This window comes from Callorhinchus milii, unplaced genomic scaffold, assembly GCF_018977255.1.
Source record: "Callorhinchus milii isolate IMCB2004 unplaced genomic scaffold, IMCB_Cmil_1.0 Scaffold1, whole genome shotgun sequence".
Classification (NCBI taxonomy): domain Eukaryota; kingdom Metazoa; phylum Chordata; class Chondrichthyes; order Chimaeriformes; family Callorhinchidae; genus Callorhinchus; species Callorhinchus milii.
The window spans coordinates 118,149,316-118,166,994 of NW_024704742.1; the positions used below are offsets into that span (position 1 = coordinate 118,149,316).

At 39.1% G+C, this 17,679-nt stretch overlaps 1 protein-coding gene across 1 annotated transcript in view; it reads right to left on the reverse strand.

The window, feature by feature from the left end:
* Positions 1-17,679, reverse strand: part of ap3b1a (adaptor related protein complex 3 subunit beta 1a) — a 136,923-nt gene that overhangs the window by 97,230 nt on the left and 22,014 nt on the right. The window contains 2 exon segments of the mRNA XM_042334776.1: positions 16,184-16,250; positions 16,699-16,859. Coding sequence (XP_042190710.1) covers positions 16,184-16,250; positions 16,699-16,859 — 228 coding nt within the window.

Here is a 17,679-nt window from a genome sequence, read left to right on the forward strand (position 1 = left end):
AGGCCACTCAGTCCATCGTGTCTGTGCCGGCTTTTCGAAAAGAGCTTTCCAATTCAACCCCACTCTCCTGCTCTCTCCCCATAGCCCTGCAAACTTGTCCTCCCCAAATAATTATCTACTTCTCTCTTAAAAGTTGTTATCGAATCGGCTTCCATCGCCCTTTCAGGCAATGCATTCCAGATCCGAACAACTCGCTGTGTGGAAAAATTTCTCCTCACCTCCCCTCTGTTTCTTTTAACAATTATTTTAAATTGGTGTCCTCGGGTTACCGACCCACCCGCCAGTGGAAAGAGTTTCTCTTTGTTCACCCTATCGAATCCCCTCATAATTTTGAAAACTTCTTTAAGTCTCCTTTTAAACTTCTCTGCTCCAAGGAGAAGCTACCAGCTACTCCTGATAACTGAAGTCCCTCATTCTTGGTACCATCCTGGTAAATCTCCTTTGCACCCTCTCCAATGCCATGACATCCATCCTAAAGTGTGCTGCCCAGAACTAAACACAGTACTCTAGCTGAGGCCTGACCAGTGTTTAAAAAAGGTTCATCATAACTTCCTGACTTTTATATTCTATGCCCCTATTTATAAAGCCTAGTATCACGTATGCTTTTTTAACAGCTTTATCTACCAGTCCTGCCACCTTCAAAGATTTAGTGATATGAACCCCCAGGTCTCTCTGTTCCTTCACCCCCTTTAAGATTGTACCATCAGCTTATATTGCCTCTCCACATTCTTCCTCCCAAAATGCATCACTTCGCATTTCTCCATATTAAACTTCATCTGCCACATATCTGCCCATTTTACCAGTCTGTCTATGTTCATTTGCAGTTTGCTACTGTCCTCCTCACTGTTTACTACTTTTCCCGCTTAGTATAATCTGCAAAACTGGAAATTGTACTCCCTATACCCAAGTCATTTACATAGATCAAAAACAGCAGTGGTCCCAATGCTGACCCCCGGGGGACACCACTGCACACTTTTTCTGTCTCCCAGCCAGTTCTGTATCCATGCTGCCACTGTCCCTTTAATACATTGGGACTATTTTGCTTTCAAGCCTCTTATGTGGCACTTTATCAAACACCTTTTGAAAATCCATATAAACTACATCAACTGCACTACCTTCATCCACCCTCTGTTACTTCATCAAAAAATTCTATCAGGTTTATTAGACATGATTTACCTTTAACAAATCCATGTTGGCTGTCCTTTATTAACCAATAAAGTGAAAAATTCTAAGTGAAAAATTATTTTGTCCTGGATTATAGTCTCCAGAAGTTTCCCCACTACTGATGTTAGGCTGACTGGCCTGTAGTTCTTATCCTTCTGCCCCTTCTTGTAGTGGAGTAACATTTGCAACCCTCCAGTCCTCTGGCACCACCCCCGGTGTCCAAGGAAAATTGAAAGGTTGTGGCCAGAGCCTTCATTATTTCCACCCTTACTTCCCTCAATAACCCAGGATGCATCCCATCTGGACCGGGTGACTTATCTACCTTGAGCACTGACAACCTTTTCAGTACCACCTCTCGGTTTATTCGTATCTTATCCAATTTCTCCACCCTCTCCTCCGATACTGTGGCATTGGCTGCATCCTCTTCTTTTGTGAAGACATGCAAAGTACTCATTCAGTACGTCGGGCTTGCCCTCTGCCTATGTAAATGCAATATGTTGTTGTCATCTTGTGATGAGGAAAGGAGAGGGCAATTGGGAAGTGGGGGGTGAGGGGGGAGAGAGTAGAATACATCCAATATTTTTTGTAAAATACCAAAAAATGGAAGAAATTATTAATAAGACTAACTAGTCAAGAAATGCACTCAGACATTCAGATGTGTCTCAGAGTAACAGTTAGTGAAGTGGAATGAAGCAATGGTGGTGTACAGACAAGTACGCTTATTTACTTCTCTCTCTTGTATCAACATTTATTGAAAGTGACAAATCTGGCTTGTGTCTCACAACAGGAATCAATGATATCCTCGTGACGAGCTACAGCTTTGTGTTCTCAAGAATCTCCAGGTATCAAACATTTGTAAACCACAAAGAGGACAGACCACTGGAAACAGCTAACATAAAAATTTAAACACCCATTTTTGAAGCAGGAAGATACATCAGTTGCTTAAATCAGTCATTTAACTCACTTAAATCAGATTTCCACATTATGAAGGAACGTAAGAGCTTCTACAGCTGATCTTCAGTTCCATATGAATCCAAACAACATCTGGACAGAACATCAGAAAGCTCACACAGCTTCTTAAGGTTACAATTCATGTAAAACAGTCTACACTACTGTGTGCAATTGGCTGCCACTTTTCACCTACAAAATTCACTTTAGTCATTTCAGTTTACAGTATTTTCTGTGAAGCACTTTGAGATGGCTCAACCACGTGATAAGGTGTTATATCAAATGCAAGGATTATTATTACATTTCACAGTATAGCAACACCAATTCTGATCCAGCTCAATAGCTGAAAGCAAAACAATTTCCAACCTAGAACCCTCAAACAAGTGTACGACCTATTAAATTAACTAAGCATTTGAGTACAGTATTCGCAACCAGAGTCTATTCTCTGCTGGAAAATACATTCCTTCCAAAACTAAAGAGACCTTCACTGGGTGCATACAGACACCTAAGAAATTGAGTAAATACCCATGTGCATTTACACAATGTGCATTCCAAGTTTGGAAGAAACAAGTATTCATCTGTATGAGGAGAGTATAACTTGATAACACAAGTGAGGTGACTGCACCTTATTTACACGAGTCAGGTTAATAAGGGCATAATCGTTGCATTTGATATATCACGCCTTCTAGATGTCCCAAAGCTCTTCACAGAATATACTGTAAAGTGAATTGACTATATATTTTTGGGCGAAGCGCAGCATTCATTTGTGCACAGCAGTGTTCCATAAACAGTCATGGATTGAGGGACCAAATTTTTTTATTTTTTGAGGAATTATCATCTCCGGAAAAACGATCCGCCAATCGACTAACAACCAGGTTCCTATTTACTGCTCAATAAACAGAGGCGTATGGAGTAAGGAAACTTGCCCAACATTTCGCCCTGCCAGGAATAGAACCCAGGTCTTTCGTTTGCAAGACAAGTGCTCTAACCGCTGAGCTACAGGACTCCACCAACAGCATAAATGAAACAACAGTCTTTCTAATCCACATCAATGTTCCCAGTGCATCCACCCAAAGTATATATATTGAACTGCAAATTCTAGGCAAGCACCCAAAATGTTGTCGCTAAGAATTTAGATCTGATTAATTCAGAAACCGAATATAAACCAGCCAAATCATATTGAAACCAAGTTCACACTGCTAATCACATCTATTAAACACTTCAGCTTCCAGCTAGGCACTGCATGGAACTGGCAAATCTGAATAATGCCGAGTAGATACACACTCCTAGCTGACATTTTTGTCGCTTTTACCAGGCCTAATATAATTAATGATTATAAATGTTTTAAATGTTTGGCTCTGTACTTAAAAGGGCATTAGCTTTATTATACACAACAATGCAGGACATTATCATGAAAAAGCAGCTCTGAATACAGTTCTTCTCATTATTCGAAACCTTGTTTGGATCCTGTGGGGATTTTATGCATTGCCCATTGACAATAAACGTGGAGCTGCATTTATTGACTTCAGTTCTGTCTCTCAATTCTCTGGTTCTGACTCCTGCCAAACAAATTTCTCCTCACACCAAGAAGCTAAAAGGTTTTATGACTGCTGAAAATGTAATTGTTTCTTATTTTTCAGCACTCATACTCCAAAAGAGGATATATAATTACAAGTGCAGCAATCGCTGTGTAGATTGTACAGAATAAAATGTGAAATAATAGTTTTCTACTCTACAAACCTTAAGAACCTCAATTGCAATAAAGCTCAGATATTTAATCTTCCTTTTAAAAAGGTGTTTTTTTTCTCCTGATAGCTTGGTGGATAAGTACACCTTGACATCTTGTAGAGCAATGAGCCATTTCAGTCAAAAAGCTCCCAGCTTCAAGTTGATTTGTGCTGAACTCTCTCAGCTCAGCTATAGTCAAACTCCATTGGCCTCAATTCCTTTGTTTGTCTGGGGGGGGGGGGGGGGGGGAGAAGAGAGAGACAGTGGAATACAACAACAACATTACATTTGTATAGCGCCTTTCACGTCGGGAGGACGTCCCAAGGCGCTGAATAGAAGAGAATGAAGCTAGAAGGTGGGGGGAAATCAATCCGCAAGGGTTCCTACTCCTGACAGCTATCCAGTATTGTACATGTTGATTGAAAACATTGTTGGGCTCCACTGGGATATCCTTCACTGTTAAATGCTTCTAACTGCTCCCTGCTCATGCACAAATATAAAAGAATTGTTATATGGTAGAGCATCAAATGTTTGTTGGTACCCATATTACAGTACCACAGTATGACTCAGTGCCTTTCAGAGGTTAGGAAATTTCTATTTTATTGTCTACATAAAGTGAACTTATGTACAGTAAGACAAAAGGCACACTTCAGTTTGAACTTCACAATTTGAATCAGTTTTGTTCTGGCAAAACTTTACAATGTCACAAATACCTGAATATTGTTAGGAAGCCGAGAAACACTGTACAGTAAATTTCAATGAGAGCATATATATTATATAATACACAGTATAATCTGCCAATGGTAATATTTTAACTTGACAATCACCATCCAATTTAATTAAAAACATTTGTTTGTGCACTATTTCCAATTGTAAACTATTACTTACAAAAAAGAGTAGATAAGAGTCTCCATTTTATCAATGACATTCAAGAAGTGACTAACAGTGAGGGATACAAGAAGACAGGTTAATTTTCTCACTCCATATAATCAAGCAGTATTCTACTCAGAGAATCTCAATAATCATATGAAAACTTTAGCTGTTCCACTATTATCACTTCGAAGACCATTATCCCTAGATACCTTGTGCCAATTTATAAAGCTTTACATGGGCTACACCTAAAGCAAGAATGCAAGTTAAAGCAATCATATACAATTCATAGGTATTGGTACCTCCATTTATTTATACCTCCAAGAGTTTTATTTCTTCACACATCCTGTGAAACAACTGGCAGGCCACCAAATACACCAAAGATTTCTTCATTAGTGCAATTAGAACCCACTGAGCTAGCACTAACTGCAAACAAATAAGCATCTTCTTTTAAAACTTATTGTAAATCAAACCAGCTTGGTTTGAAAGTAAAGCTTAATTACATGGGTAATAAACTGTATCCTGCAAAGGTGTTAATTAAGCAATAGTATTGTGGAAGTTAACCCTAATATCACACTGAACTAAGTACTAATTCTTTGGTTCAGATAGCTTTTAATCTCTTGCTCCAACTCTCATGTCACCAGAAGCAAATTTCTCTTACTGAATCTCTCTCGAATGTAGAGTAAAAAAGGTCAGCTGTACAAATACTTTGTAGTGATATAATTTAAATTAGTGTACTGATGCTTGCTAGATTTTTTTCTAAACAGTTTTTATTCAGCAATGCATTGATATAAGAAATGTTTTGTGGGAACAAATAATTACTGGTCAGTCAGTAACTATTGGATATCATGTAAAATCATTACCAAAAAAGGAAAAATTAGGAGAATTCTGTTAACATAAAAAGGGCAAGACATAAATTGCCCCACCAAAACAATGGTTAAAGCAGAATCTAGAATCGCTTTTAAAAGGGAATTAGATTAATATCTGAAAAGGAAAATTATCAAAAGGCAGGGAAGCAGAACTAAATGGATGATTCTTTCAGAGAGTCAGCACAGGCACTTTGGGCCAAATGTCCTTCTTATCTCACCAACAATGCTACAAAGCAGATACATTAACTTCTACTTAGCAGTTCAAATGCTTTGCCAATACTAGCTTCTCAGCTCACTTTTAACCTCCAAAAGACAAATAAAACAGAAATGCTAAAAACAATGTTATTTTGCTTTGGGCACATTGAACTTGATGGGAGGGTCAACAACATAAACTGCCCTTATTTGGCATTCTTTCAGCCCCAACAAGTGGGAAAGGAAAAAGACACGCCAGTACAAACACAACGTTCACAAAATTCCCAAAGCACTCCAAAAGGTTTCTACTTTCTATGAGCTTTAAAATGTAGCAAAAGGTAATCTCTATATATTGGGTAATGAAGGAAGCTATTTACTTGAGTTAGACCAGTGGAAATAGGTATTGTATGCAGCTATAGAAAGTAAATTTCCTGTAGAGAGAGACTTTTGACCTTTGACTTGGAACAAATTCGACAGACAACATGGGATAACTGTAAACTATTTCAAATTGCCTAGTATCTAGAAATCAATGGCTCCAGCAGTCTAATAGAAACACTGCTCTGTATGACAGGCACAAAGGACAAAATGACAACCTTCCCTGGAGTCAAACTGCAATAAATTAATCAAGCTGAAAACAAAAGATGATGTCAGTAACACCAGGCTGGAAGCAGCAGGTTTGAGGAACAAAAATACAATTTACAGAACACAGTGAAATAAATTAACTATCCAGCCTAATCCATCATAGTACTCACTTATTTCCTATCGACCACATTGGTTTGCTGCTTGCAGGTACTTGAAAAAGAAACAACCCAAGAATAATTTTCCTGATCACAACCTTTTTTATTTAGGCAAGTATATGAAACACAAAATGCTTTTATGCATTATTTCTATTAAATTTGGGGTAGTGGGCCACAACGTGGTCTGATGAGGAGTTGAATTCCTACCTTTCCAAGCTTTCAAATTCAGTGTCAAAGCTGCAGAGGCCAACAACAACCTACATTTATATAGCGCCCGTCAAACAGGGCAGCTGCTCGAAGCGCTTAACAGTGACGGAGCTTAATGTCAGGCCAGGGAGAGGTGACCGTCGACACGGTCGAACAGCAAGGTTTTTAGGCGTGATCTGAAAACGGGTAAGGAGGAGACAAAGAGGAGGGACTGAAGGGGAGAGAAGTTTTCGGGCGTATTGGTTGAAAGCATGAAGCAAAAACAGAAGTCACTGGGAACACTCAGTATGTCAGGCAGCTACAGAGAAAGGAAAGTGAGTCAACGTTTCGGGTCCACCACCCTTCGTTAGAACTGACTTGGTTGAAAGCATGGCTGCTGATGCATGCCAATGGTGGAGCAGAGGGCACGAGGGTCAAGCAGGAAGCCAGAGCCAAGCAAGCAGAGGTGACAGGTGTAAGTGGGAAGTTAGCAGATTGGAGGAGGGAGGTGCCAGGGCATGTAGAAGGCATTGAGGGGGCAGCGTGCTAAGGGGAAGAAAAGAAGTCCAAGCCCTTTGCACATTTAGCATTAGATGTGAAGATCAAAGGTGCTCGAGGGTGCGTAGAGGAGGTGATCGAGTCGTGGAGAATAGCACTTTGGAATTATTTTTGGCCTTCAGAATGGGCTGAGAATAGAAAGCAGTTCTGGCCCGGGAGAGGCATTACGTACGAAGATACTCAAGACACATCTGGTGGTGAACTGCGAGTCCAGTTTTGTGCCATCTGTGCTCAAGCGCCCAGGTTTGGGATTTAAGGGAACGGAAATGATGTTTGGAGATGGTCCCGGGTTTCATGGGGGCAAGGGAACTGAAAATCAAGGAGAAACAACTGTTTAGCAGCTTGACGGCTGCATCGGGATCGCTGCAGGTAGTAGGTCAGAAGGTTCGAGCATGAGAGGGCGTTTGTGAGGGTGGGGTGAGGTGCAATTTTCACAGAGTTGAAAATCAGGTGGGTGGCTTGGAGGAGGGGATGAGTGCAAGAAGACAGGGAGATGAGAAAGTAGTCAGAGGTGGCCAGCAGCCTACCAAAGTTTGGGAAGCAGAAAAAACAGGAGGAACAAAATTGATTGGCATCTCTTTTTCGCTCTCTCTTTCTCCTGAAAGCACCAGTTGCCTGAATGTAAAATAAAACATTGTAAGCAAATCGCTTTTGATATAGGTGCTATGAATATACCAACCAGCCTTTAAAAAAAGGATTTAAGTTTGTTAGAAAAAGAAAAACGTTTTTCCAATAAACCCATGAAGTTGATCTTCCACACTAGAATTAAATTCTAGTTTTCTTAAATTCGGTCGACTAGTGGTAGTCAGATAGAGTGAAACGTGGATTTGAACATTCAGTGAATTAACACACGCACCGCTAAATTTAACAAATGGTAAAGCATAAATTTGGAGCAAAATTATCCAATATGCTTTGGGGGATTTCAGGCCAGAGAAAATGAACAGTTCTTTTTATTTATATCGGCCTTTGGTCATTTTAAGTGCTCCGAGTTGCTACCCTAAGTGAAGGGTGCTTTGTAAATTCAAGTTGTTGGTTCAATAAAATCTTTGATGCAATGTAAATCAGTGTGCTTGATGTGTGCCATTTCTGGGTATTTGGTAATATTCTAACAATTTCTATTCAAAGGTACATTGTTGTAGGAAATGTTTAATGAGAACAAAACCCAAATATGTGAATTTCAGATGGTTTTTATTCCAAAGCATAGTCAGTGGTTCTAGAATTTTTAAAATCTTTTTGCCATGCAGACTGAAATGCCATCATATATTGGCATTAATTACATATTTAATTTTTTTTCTGGTAACTGCCTGCATTCTGATTGAACCTAGCAACAAAGGTATTTTGCTTAAAACAGTCGTTTTTCAGGCACAGGGAGAACATTAGTACCAAATACCTAAAATTCAAGATTCTGTAAATGTCTAAATTCTGTAATTTAACAAGCACCAAGATAGGTTATAGAATCTTACACGTGTTTAACTGAAGAGCCAGTGTGGGCTAAAATAACAAGTTTAAGAAAAAAAAATCTGATATGATGCAATTTTAAATCTGCCAGCCACCCCTCAAGCAGTAATCATTCATGCTGGAAGAATCACAACCATAACCTTACACACAGATTACAATCATTTTAATTTCTCTCACTTGAGAAATATAACAGCTTTTGGAAGGAATAGGACCTAATGCAATAAAATCAGCAGGCTGCTGAGCAAATTCAAATCACAATCTTTCATTTTTTTTAATGTAAAGCCAATAAGCACAGTTCATTTTTCTTTTACTGGTAGCTGCTGATTTTTTGTGCTGTTGCTAAGAACTTCAGCCATTAGCTGTGTTCCTAGGTAAACTACATGCACCATCAACAAAAGTGACACCCAATCTATGGAGTTCATATTTTCTCCAGATTATCTATGCTAGTTGACAAGCTGGTAATGGAAAAATCACACAAAGCAAATGGTTCCTCTAATAACAATAAATTTCCTATAAAATTATGAAGGGTACAAAACGTTTCCTTGCATCTATTTTGTCATGAATTCTAATTAGTGCTTCGGAAACCTGAGAGTGCTAGGTCATCACGAGAAGAGTGGGAAGATGTGATTGATAATAGAGTGAGTCGGCCCATGCAGCCAGCGTTCCCTTCTCTCAAATTAATGGCCATCCCACCTGCCCTAATCATACAGCCCAAATGATATTCCCTTCTTATTTCAATTTTCAGAAGGAATGGAAAACGGGAAAGATCAGTCATTTATCTTGTAATAGCTGGATAATAGATCTATCACAACATCTGCACAAACTTACTGGATTTTTTTTCCACAACACTTACCAACATCGAGTTGATGACATTCATAAGCAGTGCCTTGGCATGTACTGACTGAACAAATAAAAGGCTTATTCAACATATTGGGGTCTAACAGGAAATGTAAATTTAAATATTCCTAAAGAGATGAATATTAATTACTCAACATGCTCAACCCCCAAACTCAACACTGTTCTCAATGCTGACAACCACAAGTCAGGTCAAGCATACAACATTTGACTTTAGATCACAACAGTGAGTAGGCAGGATCCTGGCTTCACTTCTGTTAAGGAATCTTGTAGTGTATTGGTTAGAGCACTTCCCTCACAAGCAAGAGGACCTGGGTTTGATTCCCAGGCAGGGCGAAACGTTAGGAAAGTTTCCTTACCCAACCCACCTCTGATTACCCAGCAGTAAGTAGAAACCCAGTTGGTAGTCGATTGGTGGATCGATTATCCGGGGGTAATAATCCCTTCAAAAAATTGAATTAAAAAATAATTTGGACACTCAATCCATGACTGTTGGTAGGACGCTGCTGCGCGCAACTGGCCGCCAAGTTTTACCTACAAAATATACAGTCAATTCACTTTATAGTACATTCTGTGCAGCACTTTGAGACTCTCAAAGACGTGATAAGGCGCTATATCAAATGCCAGGATTATTATTATTATTATCATCATCATCATTGAATGCTGCAAATTGGAAATCCAATGTCCTATATGGCTTCCCAGGTGTTGGTATTGTGTGTGGTGTTAGGGGTCTGTCACCACAAATTGACAGATCCCAATATACCCAGAAAGTTGTTTTTAAATATAATACATAAAAATTTACACACATAAAATACCATAGAACCCAATTATAACAGTATTTTGGGGTCTATGAGATTCCAACCGACACCACAACAGAGTGAGATGCCGCTCAACGTACTCACATTCACAGCATGTACACAGAGGTTCCCACAAACGAGCCAGGTTTCTGTACCCAAATATGGATGACTTCTAGGCCATCCAGTCGTCACCACCACCTTCACTTCTTGCAGTGCACAAGAAATGACATTGGCTACAACCTGATGGATCTACATGTCAGCCAAAATATACAGTCAGTGCACTTTGCAGTATGTTCTGGAGCCGTCTCAAAGATGTGATAAGGCGCTATATCAAATGCAAGCATTATTATTTTAAGGTTATTATTTTCTAGTGCACATGAAGTGGGAATGGACAAATTCCAGGGCATCAGATCACAATCAACATCAGTTCATGAAAAGCAACATTGGTGGTACATTTGCCATTTTATTTTGGAGCATAGCCTCCAGATGGATGGCTTGCTTGCATTCTGGAATTATTCAGAAGTAAATGCTAGGTTCCACACTCTAATTGCAATTTAAGGAAACCCCAATGTATACATACGTTTTGAAATTGATGCTTAACCTGGTTTTCGAACTTTATTTTGCCTAGCACACATCTACAATTCACACTTTACTACACGTCACTTGTACTCCAGTTAAACTTCTCTCTCTTCTTCGCACTCTCTCCCATCACAAGCACAGACGAGCAGACTATTTTGTTCAACAAAAAAAAGATACATCAAAATATATACATACATAAATGTTGTGTTTCTTAGTCAGCCAAGACAAATTGAATGAAGACTTTTAAAATGGGATTCAGATCTGGAGAAAGGTCATGGCCAGTCAGTGCAATATGATTCATCATACCACACTGCTGGGCATGTCATTTTATTTCTAAACACATTGGGCAGTTTTTGACTAAATTATTTGAATGCATATTTCACATGATTGCTCTCTGCTTCCCCTTAAAAAAAATCAGTTGCAACAGTTTACTAGAAATAAAACTAGTGGCAATCTTATTTTTACTTTACAAAAAAGACATGCACACAAAAGTTTATTACACTGGTGGATGTAGGACTAAGCTCTGATTAAGCACGCCGAGTGACAATGTTTATTGATCAGTAAAATTCAGCAAAAATAAATTTATACTCACCCACACTCCACAATACTATTAGCTTTTAACAATGGTCAATTTTGTTTTAAACAAAAAGGCTTTCTCATTCTAATATGGGAAAGTGAAGAATATATAAAAAATAAGATCAGAGATGAAAGTGAGTTTGTATACAACATTGAATTTTTATGCAGTTATGTTTTATTCTTAATGAAGGTACGGGGAGGGGGCTTGATTTCATTAATGCAGCGGGAACTGGATCTCTTTGTTAGCTGAGTGGCAGATGTAATAGTGCGCATGTAGTCTAATGCTGCACCACACACTGTCTGGAAAGCAGAATGAAGCTGCAGGTGCTAAGAACGCAGATGCAACCTGCTTAGATTATAAATTGTGGCTCAGGCTAAGCCGCAGGAGTGTTACTTCTCTTGAAACAAATGTTGAAAAGGCATATAGATTTGACACATAAGAATTGTAATAGGGATTTCACTACCAAAAATAATTAAGTCATAAGCATTCATTTTGGAACGTATTTCAGAGGATCCTTTTCAATACTGCAATGTTAAGAGAAATAACTATTCAAACCGAAATAACATGTTAATGGTTTGACAATGAAGACTAAAATTTAAACTGCAGGATCTGTTTTTGCACTATGCACATATTGCTTAATTAACAGCCAGCTGTTCACGCAGAAAAAAAAACTGCCTCGCGGTTAAAGCACGTTGGTACAATTGGTAAATAAAAAAAGCCGGCACCCACTCACTGCATTTAGTTGCTCGTTTAATGGTGGCACTGGCAGATGACTGGAACAACAACAACAAGATTCCATTTATTGAGAGCCTTTCACGTCGGGAGGACGTCCCAAGGCGCTGGACAGTTGGGTCGGGACCCGAGCAGGGGGGAAATGGTCAGGGTGAGGGGAGGGAAGGGAGGGAGCGAGGAGGGGGTAGAGAGTCGAGAGGGGAGCTGAAGGCACGGTCAAAGAGAAAGGTCTTGAGACCGGCCTTGAAGTAGGAAAGGGAGGAAGTGGCGAAGGCACTGGGGGATAGAGTTCCAGAGCCTAGGGGCTGAAGGCCCGGCCACCGTTGGTAGGGCGGTTGGGGCGGGGGACGTGGAGCAGACCGGAACCAGAGGAACGGAGGGTACGGGCAGGTAGGTAGGGGGATAGTAGGTAGGAGAGGTAGGAGGGAGCAAGGCCATGAATGGCCTTATAGGTGAGGATCTTGAATTCGATCCTCTGGGGGATGGGGAGCCAGTGGAGGCGAGCGAGGGTGGGAGTGATGTGGTCCCGAAGCCTGGTGCGGGACAGTGGAGACATCTAGAGACATGTCTTCTAGATGTCTCAAAGCGCTTCACAGAATATACTGTAAAGTGAATTGAACGTATATTTGTGGGCGAAACGCGGCAGCTAATTGTATAGCATCTTTCAAGCAGGATGAACCTTATGTTATGGTTATAGTTTCAGCATAAGCACACTCGCTGCACAATGAAAAGAATCTATGTTCAAACTATTTCTAAATTACTGAAATGTGTACCTTTCAGGAGCCTTAACGTATATTGCAACACAGGTATGATTTTCAACAGACATTCCTGTATCAGTGAAAAATCAGTTTACAGAGACAGATGAAAATTACTCTGTCACACAGTTCAAATTAAACATAGAATAGACCACCATTAAACTTCCTTGCAATGTCATGTTACTTTGGAGGTTTACAACCAAATCCTATTAAGAGACAAGAATAATGAAAATATTGGTAAACGAATTTCTCAGGTCTGTCAGGGTTTTAAAATTGCAACCAAATGCTAATAATCAAAGATTAAAAGGGTGTTTCACTTTGGGAAGAATTTCACTTTGAAGCTGCTGTTTCTTCAATCCACCGTTGTTTAATCAACAACCTAATGACGCAATATGGTAGTTTGGAACTTTGCAAATCAATTACTTCTCAATTTGATACAAAGTAACATGAGGAAGACATTCAGTTCACCAACGACATGAGGAATCTCCCATTCATAAGGCACAATAATAATAATATTAATAATAATATTCCTTGCATTTGAAATAGTGCCTTATCACATCGTTGAGACATCTCAAAGCGCTTCACAGAATATACTATAAAGTGAACTGACGGTATATTTGGTGGGCAAAACGCAACAGCCAATTGCCCACAACAGTGTCCCACAAACAAAACAGTCGTGGATTGAGTGACAATTTTTTTTGGAAGGAATTATTACCCCTGGAAAAGCGATCCGCCAATCAACTAACAACCAAGTTCCTACTTACTGCTAAAAGGCGTGTGGAGTAAGGAAACCTGTCCAACATTTCGTCCTGCCAGGAATCAAACCCAGGTCTCTCGCTTGCGAGGCGAGTGCTCTAACCACTGAGCTACAGGACTCCACAAGAGATAGGATAAGAATCAGAAGGAAGGTTATCTACCCCAGAATGATTTTGTTTAACTTCAGTGCTCAGGGACATGCTTAAATTGCACAGATACAATAATAATAATACTTGCATTTGATATAGTGCTTTCCATGTCTTCTTGACATCTCAAAGCGCTTCACAGAATAGACTGTAAAGTGAATTGACTGTATATTTGTGGGCGAAATGCGGCAGCCAATTGCACACAGCAATGTCCACAAACAGCCTTGGATTGAAAATGACCAATTTATTATTGTTTTGTTTTTTGGAAAGATTATTATCAGACATGTGGAGTAAAGAAACTTGCCCAAGGTTTTGCCCTGCCTGGAATTGAACTCAGGTGTCTCGCTTGCAAGGTGAGTGCAACAACTGAGCTACAGTAGGACTCCACAATGAGAGAACTTGATTCACTCTCCACACAGCACATTGAAGCACTGAACTTAACAATTGGACTTGCCATTAGCAGTTAGCAGCCAATTCAAAACAGAATCAAAGAAAAAGTATTGATAGAAAATTTTAAAAAATTAAAAACACAGAAATGTCACCACTAAAAATTGGGACCAAAGCCTCCTTTAATTATTGAAGAGCCCATCCAATTCATTTTGCCACACATGCAATGCACAAATTGGATCAGTGATGAATAATTCACACATTTGGAGTGGGCTATGTCTGCAAACAGCAAATTCCTGATCTCAGCTACCCAGGCAGTCAAACTAGTTTCTAATTTGAATAGAAACAAATCACCCGTTCCCTCGCCACTCCCAGTCCATTCTAGTAGGTGCATAGCAGAAGCGAAAACTTTTAAACAGAGCAAGTTACATAAAAAGTACATGTCAAAGAACTTTAATTTATGTGGCAGCTAATTTGCATCTGTAGTATCTTACAAACAATGAAGTAAACAACGTATTCATTTGAAACTGGAGAGTATTTGGACAGTGAGGGAATAAAATAATACCCAGGAGAAAAAGCTTCAGGTTTCTATGAAATAGTAACAATGGCTATTAACATTCATCTGAATCATAAGGGAGATGGGACTTAATTTAATAACAATCAAAGAAGGTAATATCTGGAAATGAATAAACTTTAACATTTCAGGAAAGAAAAATGGAAATTTCAAAACTGGAAGAGAAAGGAAGTATAAGGGGGGGGAATAGAAAACTAAAATGGAAGACAGAAAAGGGCAAAAATACCAAGAAATCACATCTTAAAACAACAACAAAAATCTGGGGGCTTTATTAGAAGTTAGAAACTATCCCAAAGTTCAAGATCAAGAGGAAATGCAAAAATAAAAGAAATCATAAAATGGCATAATATCTCCTCCTACAGGACTAATTGGTTACTGCAGGAAGATGTCATCAGTGTTAACACTGGGCATTCTGTGCATTTTACTTTGCATTCTCACTGCAGTGCTAATAAAACCAAAACGAATTTTGTTAATGGAAACATTTGTTTCAATAGCTAATGCATTTCAGTAGGAATGGGATTTAAATTATAGAACAAGTAAAGTTCATCTAAAATATGGGTGGCGAAGAGCCACTCAGTCAGCATAAATTATGCATTGAAACAAACCACAGAGTAATGCACTTATAAATATGAAAACCTAAAAAACGATGTTAATTACAAAAAGATAAAAGAAGCACATTGTTTCTCCCAGGCAGAACAGGGCAGCCATTTAGACCCCCAAAGGCAGGTTTTATCCCAGTATGTACCAGGAAAGTTGAATTAGAATTAAAGCAGAATGAAAATTCACAGAAATGAAACTATGAATTAGAAAGAGAGCAGTGAGTATCCTGAATTAAATCTCTAAAAACTGAATCTAAATAATAACAATAATACTTGTATTTGACATAGTGCCTTATCATGTCATCAAGATGTCTCAAAGCGCTTCACAAGATATACTGTAAAATGAATTGACAGTGTAATTCGTGGGCGAACCTTTGACCACTGGCTCTACAGGGCCCCAATACATTTAACCACAAGTCCAAAGCGCATCAGTTTATTAGAACTCCTCAAATTGTTTCAGTGCAAAGAACTGAGGCTCCCCACTCCTCTACCTCAGTTGAACAGTTGAGTGGTATTCACTTTCTACTCAAATATGAAAAATCACACTAAAATAAGGTATCAAATCGCACAGCTTCCTTGGCCATGTACCCCAGCCAATGTATCCAGAAAAAGAAGGAAATGGAATCTCTGCTCCATTTCTCATGGAAATATTCTACAACTGAATCTGGATTTTTGGACCTTTGTAGGATTCGGCAGCATAAAACGGTATCACTCACTGTACTTTTGTCCTTCAGTAACTTTTCGATGATCTCAATTAGTGGTTCTTTCTGTTCTGGATCGAGGCTGTAGGTGCAAAAAAAGGATCAAGATTGCAACAATGCACATAAGAAGCTTGAAAGTAATTCTAAAATTTTCATTGCATTCCTGCAGGGCAATTCGCCTGCCCTTTGATATAGTTGGAGTCTAGTCCAGCAACGGTAACTAAAACACTAGGGTGTTGCATCAAGCCATATATTTGCCTTTTTTTTATGGATGGTCTAAAAAAACCATGGCTCAGTAAGTGACTGTTAATTCTGCATTTATAACTCTGCATACAGATCTGAGTAATTTTATATGGGAATGAGTTGGGAAAGGACCATACTTCATCTCTAGTATTGTCTCCAATACAATCTCAGGACACAAACATTCTTGTAAGGAATTCATAGTATAATTGAGAATAATTGCTGACTTGTTGGGGCGAATGGCCAGTTTCTGTGTTGTAAGTCTAAACAATTTTTATACCTTTACCCACCTGTAAAGCTTTTGAATGGCATGAGCAGCAGTTTTTCTGACGTATGGAGACAGGTCACTGGCAGCCTCCTTAATGGACAGCATCATTATTGGAACAATAATTGGAACTCGGATACTGGACAGAACTCGGAGAGCACTGGCACGAATCAACTGATTAGGATCCTACAAAGAATAATAGAACAGAATACACATGAAGGTATTTTCACAAACTATATTTCAGAAAGGAGTATCTCACTCTCCAATCCACTTGTACCTCCCCTACCACCAACCCCCAAAACAAAAAACAGGAGAGCATCAACTCACCCCAGAATGCAATTTCATAAACGACGGTAACTTGATCAAATAATTATTGCATTTAGTGATATCCCAAACCACTTCAGCAGGTATACAGGGCAAATCAGAAGTCCTTACTCATAGAGTTTTTAAGTATTAATTGTTTTTTACTTCAACATTCATAGAGCGTGCAGCTATTACAAAAGATATCATTCATCACATTTGTGAAAGTTCTTGTCATCGAGTTGATGTGTGTAAACGTCTACACGTCATGCAGTTTAAACATCTCATTTGTAGGAGTAAGGACTTATGATTCACCCTGTATACTTGAGGAGATATCACAACTGAATCCACCACACCACACACAAGTGCACATTCTTTCTGGAGAGGACCATTGGATCAGAACCCCAGAAGCAATGTTTCCACTTCTTCAAGAATACTAAGCTCAAATGCAACACCCCAGCACCACCTTGACAGAGAATGGCTAATTCAGCAGAGATCGGCGATCAAACCTGAGCCTAGCTTCCTCTCTAGTTCAATTGCCCCAACACAGTGTAACTACACACATTTTTAAAAACAAATTTAAAGGAAATGAAATAGGAAATTGTTCAGAATGCTAAAATAATAAATAAAATTTATTCTGAAAGTTAAAATGTAAATACAATTGGCATTTATTGCTTTCTTCCCTGATTTTATGCTTTGAATTGTT